The 16,094-nt window shown below is 53.2% G+C and overlaps 1 protein-coding gene across 3 annotated transcripts; it reads left to right on the top strand.

Annotated features, from left to right (window-relative positions):
• The first annotated feature begins 1,978 nt into the window (after window positions 1-1,978).
• On the top strand, window positions 1,979-15,923 carry FCER2 (Fc epsilon receptor II). Of its 3 annotated transcripts, none has more exons than XM_015122696.3 (11): window positions 1,979-2,115; window positions 4,293-4,406; window positions 5,291-5,404; window positions 5,734-5,787; window positions 6,554-6,616; window positions 6,843-6,905; window positions 7,066-7,128; window positions 7,227-7,316; window positions 14,249-14,400; window positions 14,541-14,647; window positions 15,352-15,923. In XM_015122696.3, exons 2-11 carry the CDS (start codon window positions 4,385-4,387, stop codon window positions 15,587-15,589), a joined length of 966 nt encoding a protein of 321 aa, XP_014978182.1. In that variant the 5' UTR covers window positions 1,979-2,115; window positions 4,293-4,384; the 3' UTR covers window positions 15,590-15,923. The 3 variants fall into 3 exon arrangements, with proteins under 3 accessions (XP_014978182.1, XP_014978181.1, XP_014978183.1); XM_015122695.3 differs by having other exon boundaries at window positions 1,984-2,119; XM_015122697.3 differs by lacking the exons at window positions 1,979-2,115; window positions 4,293-4,406 and adding an exon at window positions 4,619-4,770.
• Window positions 15,924-16,094: the final 171 nt, after the last annotated feature.

The following is a 16,094-nucleotide window of genomic DNA, read 5'->3' as shown; positions in this document are numbered from 1 at the left end:
TGGGTGGACATTAGGGACAGCATTTGAGGCCAAGCCAGGGTGGGGGATTTGTCATGGGAGCAGGTAGGGTTGAGGACCCTAAGGGGGTCTGCCATGGTGGCCAGGTAGGAGTGAGGGCCCTGGAGGGTCTGTTTTGGGGGGCAAGACAGGAGATGGAGCCCGAAGGAGGGCTGTCATGGGGGCAGGATAGGAGTGGGGAGGCCATGGCGGAGGCTGTTCCAGGGACAAGGCAAACCAGGCAGGGGGAACCCTAAGAGGGGGATGTCACCTGGCCCAGGGGGAAAAGGGAGTGGCCAGAGGCAGCAGCTATGGAGATGGGGAGAAGCAGGTTATTTTTTTTGAGAAGAGCCAGGCCCTGGTGCTGGGTGAGTGGTGGGGTGGAGGATTGGGAAGTGCTTGGACAAGGCCTGGGCCTGGGCCGGGGTGTCTGGGTGGATGGACGGACTGTCCCAGCAATGGGGACACAGGAGGAGGAAGCTTGGGAACAAGTCCAGCTGGGCCATGTTGTGAGGACACGGGATAAAGTCTATTTCCAGGATGGGGCTGGAATGGAGTTTGGTGTTTCTTTTCTGTTTTTCTTTCTTTCTTTCTTTCTTTCTTTCTTTCTTTCTTTCTTTCTTTCTTTCTTTCTTTTTTTTTTTTTTTTTTTTTTGAGACAGAGTTTAGCTCTTGTTGCCCAGGCTGGAGTGCAATGGCGCGATCTTGGTTCACTGCAACCTCTGCCTCCTGGGTTCAAGTGATTCTCCTGCCTCAACCTCCCAAATAGCTAGGATTTCAGGTGCCCACCACCATGCCTGGCTAATTTTTTTTTTCTTTTTTTTTGTATTTTCAGTAGAGACAGAGTTTCACCGTGTTGGCCAGGCTGGTCTTGAACTTCTGACCTCAGGTGATCCACCTGCCTCGGCCTCCCAAAGTGCTGGGATTACAGGCGTGAGCCACCGCGCCCAGCCCCTTCCTTCCCTTTCCTTCCTTTCTTTCTTTCTTTCTTTTTTTATTTCTTTTTTCCTTTCTTTTCCTTTTTTCCTTTCCTTTTCTTTTTTTCTTTCTTTTTTCCTTTCTTTTCTTTCCTTCCTTTCTTTCCTTTTCCCTTCCTTTCCTTCTCTCTCTTTCTCTCTTTCTCTCTTTCTTTCTTTCATCTCACTATGTTGCCCGGGCGGATCTTGAACTCCTGGACTCAAGTGATCCACTCACCTCAGCCTCCCCAGTAGCTGGGACCACAGGCACGCACCACCATGCCCTGCTAATTTTTATAGTTTTTGTAGAGCCCACGGCTTGCTATGTTGTCCAGGCTGGTCTTCAACTCCCAGGCTCAAGTGATCCTCCCACCTCTGCCTCCCAAAGTGCTGGGATTACAGATGTGAGCCACCATGCCCAGCCAAAATTGTCCATATTTGACCTGAATATTATCTCATGTATCTTTCTTTTTCCCCCTTCTCTCCTTCCCTCCTGCTCCTCCTTCTCCCTCTCCTTCCTTCTGTCTTTTTCTTCCCTTCCTCTGCCTCTCTCTCCTCTTCCCTTTTTTCTTACTGGGACTTGGGACTTGGGACTTTCTTACTCAAACTTGGGACATTTGACCCGGGAGCCTATTTGCTCAATCATCTGCAGACACAATCTCATGGTGGGGTGTCTACTGGTAAGTGTTGGCTGCCAGGATCCCAACTCCAGGCCGTCCTTCTAACCCAAGAGGTCCTGCCTCTGCCTAGAGCCTTCCATGGCTCCCCAGGGTCCTCTGTGATCGGCCATAGTGGTATAATGATTCCGTGTGCAATAACCCTGGTTCAAATCTTGACGCTAGCGCTCACCTCCTTCAGCCCTGTGGGAACTTGCTGCTTAACAGCTCTGGTTTTCACCCGATTCTCTTACCTGAGAAATGGAGATAATAATAACACGGACTTCACCGGGGTGTGGGGAGCGCTAGGAGAGGCCATGCGTGTAATGTTATCCGGGCGGCAAGCTTATATTTAGGTCTATGAAAATAGAAGCTGTCAGTGGCTCTACTTTCAGAAGAAAGTGTCTTTCTTCCTGCTTAAACCTCTGTCCCTGACGGTCCCTGCCAGTCTCTCTGGTCGACCCCAACACACTAGGAGGACAGACACAGGCTCCAGACTCCACTAAGTGAGTACGTATCTGTGTGTGTCGGGGGTTGGCCATGGGAAGTGGAGATCGAAGCGCCCTTGGAAAAAATGACCTTCGGCTGAGCCTCAAGGGATGAGCAGGAGGAGGTCACAGCCAGAGAAGGGAGGTGGTGGGCGGTGAGAGTGGGGGTGGGGGCCGCATTGTGGACAGAATCTCGAGGCATTCAGGTCCCTGATTTGGGGAAGTGAAAACAGGCCATCTGGTCTGAGATGAGCTTGGTGAGTGTGCTGGGCCGATCATAGAGGGCCCTGGGGAGCCATGGAAGGCTCTAGGCAGAGGCAGGAGCTCTTGGGTTAGAAGGACAGTCTGGAGTTGGGATCCTGCCAACCGGCACTTACCAGTAGATACCCCACCATGAGATTGTGTCTGCAGATGATTGAGCAAATAGGCTCCCAGGTCAAGTGTCCCGGGTTTGAGTCTCAGTCCCACCACTGCGTGATGGGGATAAACGGCTTACCATCTTGGTACCTCTGTTCCATTGACAGAGGCCCCACAGAATGAGGACACTCCCCCAGCATCCTGCCAGTAGATTTACTGAGCACCTACTGTGTGCTGGTGCTTTGAATAGTCCCAATTTACAGATAAGCAAACTGAGCTGCTCGTCCAGGGAGAAGCCAGGACTCGGGCTCAGGTCTGTCCGGCTGCCTCCGTGGACACTTCCAGTCCCAGAATGGTGACACCTCTGGGCTCCTCTCACAATGTCAAAAGGGCCAGCTTGAGCTGCGGCTAATCAGAGCCTGGCCGCCCCACACGCCACCTCCCTGAGGCTCCGAGAGAAGGGACTTGCCTACAGTCAGGCAGCGAAAGAAGGTAGCCGGTGACCTCCAGGCCTGAAAGACCCCAAGTTCCATGCTCCTCAGCACATAATAGATGCTTTAAAGTCCGAGGACTTGGTCAGGTGCAGTGACTTAAGCCTGTAATCCCAGCACTTTGGGAGGCTGAAGCGGGTGGATCACCTGAGGTCAGGAGTTCGAGACCAGCCTGATCAATATGGCGAAACCCTGTCTCTACTAAAATACAAAAATTAGCCAGGTGTGGTGGTGGGCATCTGTAATCCTAGCTGCTTTGGAGGCTAAGACAGGATAATTGCTTGAACCCGGGAGGTGGAGGTTGCAGTAAGCCAAGATGGTGCCACTGCACTCCAGCCTGGGCAACAGAGTGAGACTCCATCTCAAAAAATTAAAAAAATAGGCCATGCACAGTGGCTTACACCTGTAATCCCAGCACTTTGGGAGGCTGAGGTGGGTGGATCACGAGGTCAGGAGTTTGAAACCAGCCTGGCCAACATAGTGAAACCCCGTCTCTACTAAAAATACAAAAATTAGCCTGGCATGGTGGCACGCGCCTGTAATCCCAGCTACTCGGGAAGTTGAGGCGGGAGAATCGCTCAAACTCAGGAGGCAGAGGTTGCAGTGAGCCGAGATCGTGCCCCTGCACTCCAGCCTGGGCAACAGAGTGAGACTCCATTTCAAATAAATAAATAAATAAATAAATAAATAAATAAATAAAGTCAGAGTACTTTACAGATGCCCTGGGGACACCGGCAGAGGAGAAGGCTGAGGCCTGGGTTATGGGCTCTTAGCATTTCCCAGTGGGATATGGCACAGAGCAGATGCTTCATAAACATTTAGAATCTGAAGACCCACTGCGCACAGTCCCGCACCAAAAGCCTCAGGTATGCTGTGATCTCATTGGATCCTATCCTGGCCTCATGATTTGGGTGCTGTCATCAGCTCATTTTCCAGAAGGGAAAACTGAGGCTGAATCCTCGGCTGAGGGCGCACAGGCAAGGCAATTACAACAAAAGCTGGTGATATTTTTAGCACAGATCACCAACCCACAGTATAGGTGTTCTCAGTATCATCATTTTACGAATGAGGAAAGAAGTTTCCAGGTTAATTAAGCCATTTGTCAAGATCTCATGGGTGCACCTGCTGTGTAGCTCAAGTGTGATGAGCTCTGGGGGTGCCCCACTTCTGATCTCAGGCTGCTGTCTCTCCACATCAGCTGTGTCTCCCCACTAACCACGCTAGTGAGTCCAGATTGTAGACTAACCAAAATCAGCAGCTAGTCACTGAGTACCCCCAAGTCCCAGATGCTACCCTGCGCTGGTAACTAGGGTTTGACGCCTCACCCTAACCATCATTAAAACCCAGACCCCAGCCAGAGCTGTGATTGTGCCCGCTGAGTGGACTGCGTTGTCAGGGAGTGAGCGCCCCATCTTCGGGAGAATCCAAGCAGGACCGCCATGGAGGAAGGTCAATATTCAGGTAGGAGGACTCTCTGGTTCTAACACTGGCAGAAGCAATGACCCTTACCTACTGCCTTTCACCCGGGAGAGAAGGGGGGCTCCCCAGTCCCTCTCTGGGAAAGAGGTGAATTTCGAAGAAAGGGACTGGTATGAGTAAGGAGGTGAGGCTGGACCGACTTTCCTGGCACAGAGCCAGGAAGGAGTGGAAAATTGAGGGCCCCTCCTTTTTCTGACTCAACACCCTCCTAACAAAAACAGAAAAACAAAGAGAAAAAGAACAAACGGCTCCAGCTAGCGAGCTGGGAGCCCAATAGAGTCAGAGGCCAAATAGAACAGGAACTTGAAACAAGTAGAATTTAGCATAATGAATCCTCCAAGCCAGGGTGAGTGCAGAGGGCCAGGGGCTTAGGGTGGGACATCCAGAGAGACCTTTGGGTGGGGCCTGGGAGAGCTTTGGAGGTCTGGATGTTGGATGACACCTGGGAAAGCGGCTGGGGAGTGGCTCCGATGTTGGGGAAGAACTGGGACTCAGTGTCCTGGGTTTAGGGAAGGGACTCTGGGTTGGGGACAGGTGCAGAGGTATAAGGGTGGGTTCTGGGGGTCAGAGGGGAAGGAAAAAGCAGGACCTGGTCTTCTGGAAGTGAGGCTGGGGGCCTGGCATTGGTTGTGGGGGCTGAGGGAGTCTTAGCTCTTGGTCCCAGATCTGTCTCTGTGGACAGTGACCCAGATCGAAGTCAGGTAAGGAAGCTGCACAAATGGAGCTGGGGTCCACTGAGACCCTCTGTTCAGTGTGGGCTCTGGACAGGCTCCCAGGTTGTCGGGGGCTCTGGGTAATGGGGAGACGGACAGGGCCAGTGTCCAGCTTCGCCCTGCACCCATAGTCAGTCCCTCCACCCCCGGCAGAGATCGAGGAGCTTCCCAGGAAGCGGTGTTGCAGGCGCGGGACTCAGATCGTGCTGCTGGGGCTGCTGACCGCTGCTCTGTGGGCCGGGCTGCTGACTCTCCTTCTCCTGTGGCGTGAGGACATCCCCAGCCCCATGTGGTCCCCCCAACTCATGGGGCTCGTCTGTGTTCCCTCCCACACCCCCATCTCAGAGCCTGGGGAGCCCAACACACCTCTGAAAGCCCAATTTTCCCATCCTTCCTCCCACCTGGACACTGCCAGCCCTTTCCCATGCCCCCCCTCCAAAGCCCGTCACCCCCCACCCAGCATCCCTGTCCTCCATCCTTTCATCACCTCCATGGCTTATACCCAAGACCTCCTTCCCCAGCTGGGAGATGGGGTGCAGGCAGGTGGGGGTACTGACAATCCCCACTCTCCACTCCTCTTCTCTCCCCCTCCCCAGACTGGGACACCACACAGCATCTAAAACAGCTGGAAGAGAGGGCTGCCCAGAACGGTATGAAGGGGTCAAGGTGGAGGTGGGTGGGGGTGAGGGTTAGGACGCCCAGCTCTCCTCCCGCTCCTCTCTGAGCCTCAGTGTCCCCTCACTAAGGAACTGAGGGTCAGCCTAAGTTGCTCCCTGTCCTAAGGAAGGCGGGGAACCAGGGAAGCTTGGAAAAGTGCCTGATAGCATCTTAATACAGATGCTCTTCTGCTTGCAATGGGGTTATGTCCCCATAAGCCCATAGTACGTTAAAAATAGTGTAAGTTAAAACTGCGTGGCTGGCTGAAGGCTTTGGCTCCCCACCACTGCCCAGCATTGCAAGAGAAGTAAGGTTTCCTCTAAATGCATATTGGTTTCAGACCATTGTAAAGTCGAGCCATTGTAACTCGAGCTATTGTAAGTTGAGCCATTGTAAGTCGGGCAGCCTTAAGCATCTGTAGCATAAGGAGTTTGTAACTGCTTTGTGCCTCCATTTCCTCATCTGTAAAATGGGCATAATTTTAGTGCCATGAGACAGAAACAGGCTCTAAGATTTGTGAAGTGTTCTGATAGTTGCCTACTGCTTTTATAGTTAATCCTGGGTGAGGGAAAGGTACACAGGTTCATTATATTCTTGCACATACCTTCCTGAGTACACTCCTCCTGTCCCAGTAAATGAACAAACAGCAACAGCAGCTGTTGTGACTATGTGAGAGGGTCCCTGAGCCTGGGGCACGGGCGGGGTCCAAGGACCTGCCTTTGAGGTTCCTGGGATATTTCTTCTCTCCCGCCGCTCCAGTCTCTCAAGTTTCCAAGAACTTGGAAAGACAGCACGGTGACCAGATGGCGCAGAAATCCCAGTGTGAGTGACCCCTGGAGTGGGGGTTGCAGGGGGAAAAGCGAGGGGGTCTTGGATGACTTCCTGGACCCAGAGCGTTAAGACTCACTGTACCCCACCCCCAACGCCCGGGAACTGCAAACTGAGCAGGCGGCTCTAAGAACCCAGGCAGAGGCCAGGGGATGGGTGGGGGTAGATGGGGGAGACAGTGAGGACCTGCTGACCACGAAGGTCCCTCCCCTGCAAATAGCCACTCAGATTTGGCAGGACCTGGAGGAACTTCGAGCTGAACAACAGAGATTGAAATCTCAGGGTGAGAGACTGGGCTCGGGGGTATGGAACCAGATTGAGTGGGAAGGAGGGAGTGTCTCAGAGCCCTGGGGAACCGTGAGGCTGGGGGGCCAGGCTTGGCGGGTGCCGTCGGCCTGTACACATCCTCCCTGAGACCAGCCCTGCGCTCCTACGCACAACAGACTCGGAGCTGTCCTGGAACCTGAACGGGCTTCAAGCAGATCTGAGCAGCTTCAAGTCCCAGGGTGAGGCTTGGGAGGGGATGGGGCAGTGGGGGAGGGAACGGACAAGGAGGGGGCCTGCCAGTCGGTCTCTGAGCACCGCCCCCTGTCGAATCCCCAAGAATTGAACGAGAGGAACACGGCTTCAGATTTGCTGGAAAGACTCCGAGAGGAGGTGACGAAGCTACGGATGGAGCTGCAGGTGTCCAATGGTGAGTGTGTGAGTCTCGGCTCAGGATGGCGCGTGACCGCACCAGGGGCTCGGGTGTGTTGGCAAACGTGAATGACGGCACGCGTGTGTGACGTGAGGCAGCATGTCTATACATTTGTGTGACCCAAGTGTCATCAGGGGGACACAAAGCACGGGGTAGGGAGTGTGCTTGCATGCGAGGCAGAAGTGTGCGTGACGACAGAAATAGGACTAAGTTTCCGATGGGGCAGGACACATGGGGCATACATAAAACACCCCTTATTTTATTTTTTAAGAGGAGGGTTCTTGGCTGGGCGCGGTGGCTCACGCCTGTAATCCCAGCACTTTGGGAGGCCGAGGTGGATGGATCACGTGAGGTCAGGAGCTCGAGACCAGCCTGAACAACATGGTGAAACCCCGTCTCTACTAAAAATACAAAAATTAAGCCGGGCACGGTGGCTCACGCCTGTAATCCCAGTACTTTGGGAGGCTGAGGCGGGTGGATCACGAGGTCAGGAGGTCAGGCTAACATGGTGAAACCCCATCTCTACTAAAAATACAAAAAAAAAAAAAAAAAAAAAAATAGCCGGACGTAGTGGTGGGCGCCTGTAGTCCCAGCTGCCTGGGAGGCTGAGGCAGGAGAATGGCGTGAACCCGGGAGGCCGAGCTTGCAGTGAGCTGAGATTGCGCCACTGCACTCCAACCTGGGAGACAGAGCGAGACTCCGTCTCAAAAAAAACCAAACAACAACAACAACAACAACAAAAATACAAACATAAGCTGGGCGCAGTGGCTAATGCCTATAATCCCAGCACTTGGGAGGTCAAGGCAGGTGGATTATTTGAGGTCAGGAGTTCGAGACCAGTCTGACCAACGTGATGAAACCCCCATCTCTAATAAAACTACAAAAATTAGCTGGGTGTAGTGGTACACGCCTGTAGTCTCACTACTCAGGAGGCTGAGACAGGAGAATTGCTTGAACCCGGGAGGTGGAGACTGCAGTGAGCCGAGATCGCGCCACTGCACTCCAGGATGGCAACAGAGCGAGACTCCATCTCAATAAAAATTTTTTTAAAATTAGCCGGGTGTGGTGGCAGACATTCGTAATCACAGCTACTTGGGAGGCTGAGGCACAAGAATCACTTGAACCCGGGAGGCGGAGGTTGCAGTGAGCCGAGATCATGCTCTCTTTGCACCACTGCACTCCAGCCTGAGCAACAAAATGAGACTCTGTCTCAAAAAAAAAAAAAAAAAAAAGAGGTGGAGTCTTGCTCTTTTGCCCAGGCTGAAATGCAGTGGTGCAATCTTCGCTTACTGCAGCCTCCAACTCCTGGGCTCAAGCGATCCTCCCACCTCAGCTTCCAGAGTAGCTGAGACTACAAGCGTGTGCCACCAAGCCAGGCTAATTTTTTTATTTTCCTGTAGCCACGGGGTCTCCCTATGTTACCCAGGTTGGTCTTGAACTCCTGGACTCCAGCGATCCGTCTGCCTCAGTCTCCCAAAGTGCTAGGCTTATAGGCATGAGTCATTGCACCTGGCCCTAGCTAAGTTTTTTTATTTTTTGTAGCAACAGGATCTTGCTATGTTGCCCAGGCTGTTCCCGAACTCCTGGGCTCCAGCAATCCTCTTGCCTCCGCCTCCCAAAATGCTGAGATTACAGGCATGAGCCATCTTACCTGGCAAGAACGCCCTTTCTGATTCCAACTGAGTCCTTTCACAGATTTGGAGGCTCCTACAATTTTTTTTCTCTTCTGGGTTAAAGCAGTCCAGTGTTGACCCTAGCTGGGATCTCCCTGCTGTTGTCCTCTGCCTGATGTGCCCCAGTGAGGAGTCATTAGTAGGATTCCCACGCACACGGCCCTCCTGGTAGACTGTCTGACCAGGTCAGGGAGCCGGACAGGGGTACTGTCTGCCGTGATGGGACAATGGAGATGGTGACCTCTTTCCCAGGGGTGGCAGTAATGGAGGCAGTGTTGACCCCAGGAGGCCAGCAGGCTGCAGAGAGAGCAGACATTCAGTCACTGTACCCTTAAGGCGAGGTAGGGACCAGGTGCACTGGTTCACGCCTGTCATCCCAGCACTTTGGGAGGCCGAGGCAGGAGGATCACCTGAGTCCAGGAGTTTGAGACCAGCCTAGGCAACACAGCCAGATCCTGCCTGAACAAAAAAATGAAAAAATTAGCCAGATGTGGTGATGTGTACCTGTAGTCTCATCTACTCGGGAGGCTGAGGTGGGAGGATCACTTGAGCCCAGGAGTTTGAGGCTGTGGTGAGCTAGGATTGAGCCCCTGCGCTCCAGCCTGGGCAACAGAGTAGGACCTTGCCTCTGAAGAAAAAAAAATGTTAGTGCGGGGTAGGAACCGGGGTTTTACAGCCCTGCCATTCACCCAACCAATGCCCCCACCCTTGATTTTTGGTCTTTGACCTCTGGGAAGCCCCAGCTGTCCTAACTGGGGCAGAGAAGGGGAAGTTTCTGTGCTTGGTGTGACGGAGTCCCGTCCCCTGGGATGTGAGGTCGCTTTGGGAATCCCAGCCAGAAACCTCAGTGTGGTCCCTCAGGGAGAGGCATAGGGGAAGAGTACTCTGGACCACGACTACTTCTGACAGGTCATCTCCTAATTCTTCTGCAGTCCCTGAAGTCTCCCCTAAATCCAGCCCCACAGCCTGGGATCTGAGCCCGGCTCTGAGGTTGTCTCTGGGTGACTGTGTGACAACCAACCAAGACACCTTCCCCTGAAGTTTCCTTTAAGGGCTCAGAAATGTCCTCTTCCTGGTTTGGGGGGTTTGGGTTTTTCTTGTTGTTGTTGTTGTTGTTGTTGTTGTTGTTGTAGTTTTGAGACAGGGCCTGGTTCTCTCACCAAGGCTGGAGTGCAGTGGGACAATCATGGCTCACTACGGCCTCAAACTCCTGGGGTCAAGTGATCCTCTCATCTTGGCCTCCCAAATCACTGGGATTACAAGTACGAGCCACTGCACCTGGCCACCTCTTCCTGTTTTAACGCCGCACCCAGAGGACTGAGCACTGGTTACCACTGCATGGGTGAGAAACAATCCGACTCAAGCTACTGCAGACCCTAAGCCCCTTAGAAGAATCTGAGGACGAGAGGGTGGGCGCAGTGGCTCACGCCTGTAATCCCAGCATTTTGGGAGGCCGAGGCAGGAGGATCACTTGAGCCCAGGAGTTTGAGACTGGCCTGGGTAACGTGATAAGACCCTGCCCCTTAAAGAAAAAAAAAAATCTGTAGTCAGGCGCGGTGGCTCACGCCTGTAATTCCAGCACTTTGTGAGGCCGAGGCAGGTGGATCACCTGAGGTCAGGAGTTCGAGACCAGCCTGACCAACATGGTAAAACCCTGTCTCTACTAAAAATACAAAACTTAGCCGAGCGTGGTGGTGGACGCCTGTAGTCCCAACTACTCGGGAGGCTGAGGCAGGAGAATCGCTTGAACCCAGGAGGCGGAGGTTGCAGTGAGCTGAGATAGCACCACTGCACTCCAGCCTGGGAGACAGAGCAAGACTCTGTCTCGAAACAAAACAAAATACATCTGACCACGTGTAGTGGAACCCTCCCTGCACATCACTATAGGAAAACCGACTTTCTTAAAGTGGATTTTTGCTGTGTTGCCCAGGCTAGTCTCAAACTCCTGGGCTCAAGCGATCCTCCTGCCTCAGCCTCCCAAGTAGCTGGGATTACAGGTGCACACCACTGCTGAAAATCTATTTTGAAGCAAGAAAGATTTGATCCAGTAAGAGTGGGTTTAACCTCCTACCTGGGAGGTGATAGCAACAATGTCTGGGAGTCTCCTTGGGGTGGAGGGAAGGGGAGAAAGAGACCATATTTTGGGATTGTGGGATCTAGTCTTACAATCCCATTGGCTCTTCTGACCAAAGCCTCCCACTGGAAGAAAATCATTTCAATTTCCCAGACATTGACTAGGAGTGCTGGTTTGGGGGGTCCTGCCAGGGATGATGACCAGGGCAGTTGGTGGGGATGGTGCTTGGGGAAAGTAATCGCTCGTGGACTTGGCCACAGCACTGGTTTTGCTGTTAGTGCTGGTGATGAAGACATGGTTGGTGTGGTTGGTAAAGATGGTGTTGGCTGTGGTGTGGGTGGTGGAGATAAGTCACTGCTGGTGGTGGGTGCCTCTGGTAATGATATCAGTGATTAAGGTGTTGCTGACCTTGGAAGCATCTGTTAGTGGTTGAAGTGCTGCTGGCCATGAGGTGTCTGTCATGATGTGGTTGGTGGCTGAGGCACTGTTTGTTGGCCATGAGGTGTTTGTGCTGATGATGGTGGTTGAAGTGTTGTTGGATATGAATGTGTTTGTGGTGACAGTGATGGTGGCTGACTTGCTGCTGACCATGGTGCTGGTGATTGAAGTACTGCTGGCCATGGATGTATTGACGGTAATGGTGTCAGCAGTTGAAGCACTGCTGGTCAAGAGTGTATTTATAATGATGGTGTTGGTGGTTGAACTGCTTCTGGCCATGAGGTGTTTGTGGTGACTTTGGCATCAGCTGAGGTGTTGCTAACCATGAGGTGTTAATGGTGATAATGTTAGTGATTGGCGTTCTGCTGGCTGTAAGGTGTTTGTGGTGACAGTGTTAGTGGTTTACGTGTTGTTGGATATGAATGCATTCATGGCAATAATGTTGGTAGTTGATGTGTTGTTGGACATGAATGTGTTTGTGATGATGTTGGCAGTTGATGTGTTGATGGATGTGAATATGTTCGTGGTGCTGGTGTTGGTAGTTGATGTCTTGATGGACATGAATGTGTTCGTGGCACTGGTGTTGATAGTTGATGTGCTGATGGACGTGAATGTGTTCGCGGCGATGGTGTTGGTAGCTGATGTGTTGATGGACGTGAATGTGTTCATGGTGTTGGTGTTGGTATCTGATGTGTTGATGGACGTGAAGGTGTTCGTGGCGCTGGTGTTGGTAGTTGATGTGCTGACGGACGTGAATGTGTTCATGGCGATGGTGTTGGTAGCTGATGTGTTAATGGACGTGAATGTGTTTGTGGTGATGGTGTTGGTAGTTGATGTGTTGATGGACGTGAATGCATTTGTGGTGATAGTGCTGGTGGTTGAGGTGCTTCTAGTTGTGAGGTATTTGTGGTGACAGTGTTTGCGGTTGCAGTGTTGCTGGCTGTGGAACTGGTGATGTGGTCATGGTGTTGGTGACTGGGGTCTTGCTGGCTATGGGTGTATTTATGGTGATGATAATAGTTGTTGAGGAGGTGTTTGTGGAGATGATGTTGGTGACTGATGCTCAGCTGGCTGTGAGGCATTTGTGATGATGGTGTTGGTGGCATTTTTGACCATGTGCTATTTGTGGTGCTGGTGGTGGTGGTTGAAGTGCTGCTGGCATGAGGCGTTTGAGGTGATGAGGGTGGTCAAAGTGCTGTTGGCAATGGTGCTTGTGGCTGAGGTGCTGCTGGTTGTGGAACTGGTGATGTGGTGGTAATGTTGGGGATCGAAGTATTGCTAGCCATGGATGGATTTATGGTGATGTTGGTGGCAGTTGAGGCACTTCTAACTATGAGGTGTTGATGGCGATGGTGTTAGTGATTGCTGCTCTGCTCACTGTGAAGTATTTGTGGTGATGGGATTTGTGGCTGAGGTGCTGCTGACTGTGGAGCTGGTGATGTGGTCATGGCGTTGGTGATTGAAGAGTTCCCAAGCCATGCTGGATTTAAGGTGATGAGAATGACAATTGAAGGGCTTCTGGCCATGGTGGTGCTTGTGGCGATGGTGGTTGAAGTGTTGTTGGACATGAATGCGTTTCTGGTCATGGTGTTGATGGTTCAAGGGTTTCTAGCTGTGAGGTGTCTGTGGTGATGACGGTGGTTGAACTATTGTTGGATATGAATGTGTTTCTGGTCATGGTGTTGATGGTTCAAGGGCTTCTAGCTGTGAGGTGTCTGTGGTGATGACGGTGGTTGAACTATTGTTGGATATGAATGTGTTTATGGTCATCATGTTGATGGTTCAAGGGTTTCTAGCTGTGAGGTGTCTGTGGTGATGATGGTGGTTGAAATATTATTGGACCAGGCGCGATGGCTCAAGCCTGTAATCCCAGCACTTTGGGAGGCTGAGGCAGGCAGATCACCTGAGGTCAGGAGTTCGAGACCAGCCTGACCAACATAGTGAAACCCCGCCTCTACCAAAATTACAAAAATTAGCAGGGCATGGTGGTGGGCACCTGTAATCCCAGGTACTCAGGATACTGAGGCAGGAGAACCGCTTGAACCCGGGAGGCAGAGCTTGCAGTGAGCCAAGATCATGCCTCTGCACTCCAGCCTGGGCGACAGAGCGAGACTCTGTCTCAAAAAAAAAAAAAAAAAAAAAGAAAAGAAAAGAAAGAAAAATAAATATTATTGGACATGAGTGTGTTTGTGGCCTCGGTGTTGATGGTGAGGGGCCTCTAGTTGTGAGGTGTCTGTGGTGATAACGGTGGTTGAAGTGTTGCTGGACGTGAATGCGTTTGTGGTGATGGTGCTGGTGGTTGAGGAACCTCTAGCTGGGAGGTGTCTGTGGTGATGACGGTGGTTGAAGTGTTGTTGGATGAGAGTGTGTTTGTGGCATGGTGTGGCGTTGACCATGTTGGACCTGAATTTGTGGTGACGGCATTGGTGCTTGTGTTGCTTCTGGCCATGAGGTGTTTGTGGAGATGCTGATGGTGGTTGAGGTGTTGATGGTCGACGCCGTGCTCTGCTAACCGTGAAGGTGTTTGTGGCCACAGTGGCTGAGGTGCTTCTGCTATGGAACTGGTCGGCATCACAGCTCCAGCAAAGAACACAACCCAGGAGGCTGTCTGTTAGGCCCTGGGGTGTGTCTGCTTTTAGCCGGGACCCCAGGAGTGGCCCTAGGAGAGGCACCGCCACCTACTCTGCCCAGGGTGCCCATGGCACCTCCCTTGGCACCACCCCTGAGCCTTTTCTCCACCCCAGGCTTTGTGTGCAACACGTGCCCTGAAAAGTGGATCAATTTCCAACGGAAGTGCTACTACTTCGGCAAGGGTACCAAGCAGTGGCTCCACGCCCGGTACGCCTGTGAGGACATGGAAGGGCAGCTGGTCAGCATCCACAGCCCGGAGGAGCAGGTGGGCCCAGGCTCTGCAGAGGTGGTGGGCAGCACGGCGAAGGTGGGGGGACCCCTGCCCTACTCTACCCAACCTCTCGAAGTGGGCTGGAAGGCCCCGGGCACATGTCTCCAGTCCTCCAGCCCTGTCCTGCCCCCCAGGACTTCCTGACCAAGCATGCCAGCCACACCATCTCCTGGATTGGCCTTCGGAACTTGAACCTGAAGGGGGAGTTTATCTGGGTGGACGGGAGCCCCGTGGACTACAGGTGAGGAGGGGGCCTCTGGGATCCAGGGGAGGAGGCAGAAATACTGTGGAGGGAGGAGCTCCCTGAATAAACTGCACCGGGAAACGGGTGAGGACTCAGAGAGAAGGGTCTCTAGGGTGCAGGGCAGGAGGATGCCAGTGGGGGTGGGGGGACCTGGCCAAGGCTTCTCTGACCTGGAGGAGGAGATATAGAGGAAGGGGCACGGATTAGAAGGGTGAGTCTTGGCCAGGCAGGGTGGCTCTTGCCTGTATGGGAGGCCGAGGTGGGTGGATCACCTGCCAGGAGTTCAAGACCAGCCTGGTCAACATGGCGAAACCCCTCTCTACTAAAAATACAAAAATTAGCCAGACATGGTGGCGGGCGCCTGTAATCCCAGCTATTTGGGAGGCTGAGGCAGGAGAATCACTTGAACCCAGGAGGTGGAGGTTGCAGTGAGCCAAGATCACGCACTGCACTCCAGCCTGGGCGATAGAGTGATTCTGTCTAAACAACAACAACAAAAATAAATAAGTAAAATAAGGGTGAGTCTTGGGCTGCAGGGTATGGGGCACCAAAATGAAGTACAGGTCCCCAGGCACAGACTCAGGATGGGGGAACTTGGGGTGAGAAGGGAGGGTGCAGACTCAGAGGGCTGTGTCCAGGCTGCTGGGAACTGGGCCCCTTCTCCCTGCCCCATTCCCTGACCCCAAAGCCTTTTGCTCCAGCAACTGGGCTCCAGGGGAGCCCGCCAGCCAGAGTCACGGCAAGGACTGCGTGATGATGCGGGGCTCCAGCCACTGGAACAACGCCTTCTGCGACCGTAAGCTGGGCTCCTGGGTGTGCGACCGGCTGGCCACGTGTGCGCCGCCAGCCAATGAAGGTTCCGCAGAGTCCCTGGGACCTGAATCAAGACCGGGCCCTGACGGCCGCCTGTCCGCCCCCTCTGCCCCTCTCCACTCTTGAGCATGGACACAGCCAGGCCTAGAGCGAGACCCTGAAGACCCCCAACCCCGGCCTAAATGCCTCTTTGTGGCTGAAAGATCCCCGTGACATTTTCTGCCACCCAAACGGAGGCAGCTGATACATCTCCGGCTCCTCTGCGGCCCCTGCCTTCCCAGGAATGTCCCCCAACAGCATCCTCTCCACATGGGAGTGCCCCCAAACACCACCCTCTCCAGATGCAGCCCCATGTCCTCAGCACCCCAGGACCTCAGTACCCCAGCTCAGGTGGGGAGTCCTCCTGTCCAGCCTGCATCAATAAAATGGGGCAATGATGGCCCCCACATTTGTCTCCTTCTTGGAGGCCTGGCTGGGTCTGGTCTCTGGGTATGGCATGTGGCACTCAACCCCCCAACCCTATGGCCAGAGCCGCCCCCATCACCCCCACTCTATTGTAAACACATTTGGACCTGGTCTCCCTCCCCAGCCTGGGGCAGGGCTGTGGCTCAAGATACTGAGTGGATCTGAG

Source organism: Macaca mulatta, chromosome 19, assembly GCF_049350105.2.
Source record: "Macaca mulatta isolate MMU2019108-1 chromosome 19, T2T-MMU8v2.0, whole genome shotgun sequence".
Classification (NCBI taxonomy): domain Eukaryota; kingdom Metazoa; phylum Chordata; class Mammalia; order Primates; family Cercopithecidae; genus Macaca; species Macaca mulatta.
The sequence above is the reverse complement of the archived record's forward strand: the minus strand, read 5'-3'. Positions and strand labels throughout refer to the sequence as shown.

Coding starts and splice junctions, on each gene's coding strand:
- FCER2 (XM_015122696.3), top strand. CDS start 4,385: ATGGAGGAAGGTCAATATTCAG. Junction 5,788..6,553: donor AGAGAGGGCTGCCCAGAACG/GTATGAAGGGGT, acceptor CCGCCGCTCCAG/TCTCTCAAGTTTCCAAGAAC. Junction 6,617..6,842: donor GATGGCGCAGAAATCCCAGT/GTGAGTGACCCC, acceptor CCCTGCAAATAG/CCACTCAGATTTGGCAGGAC.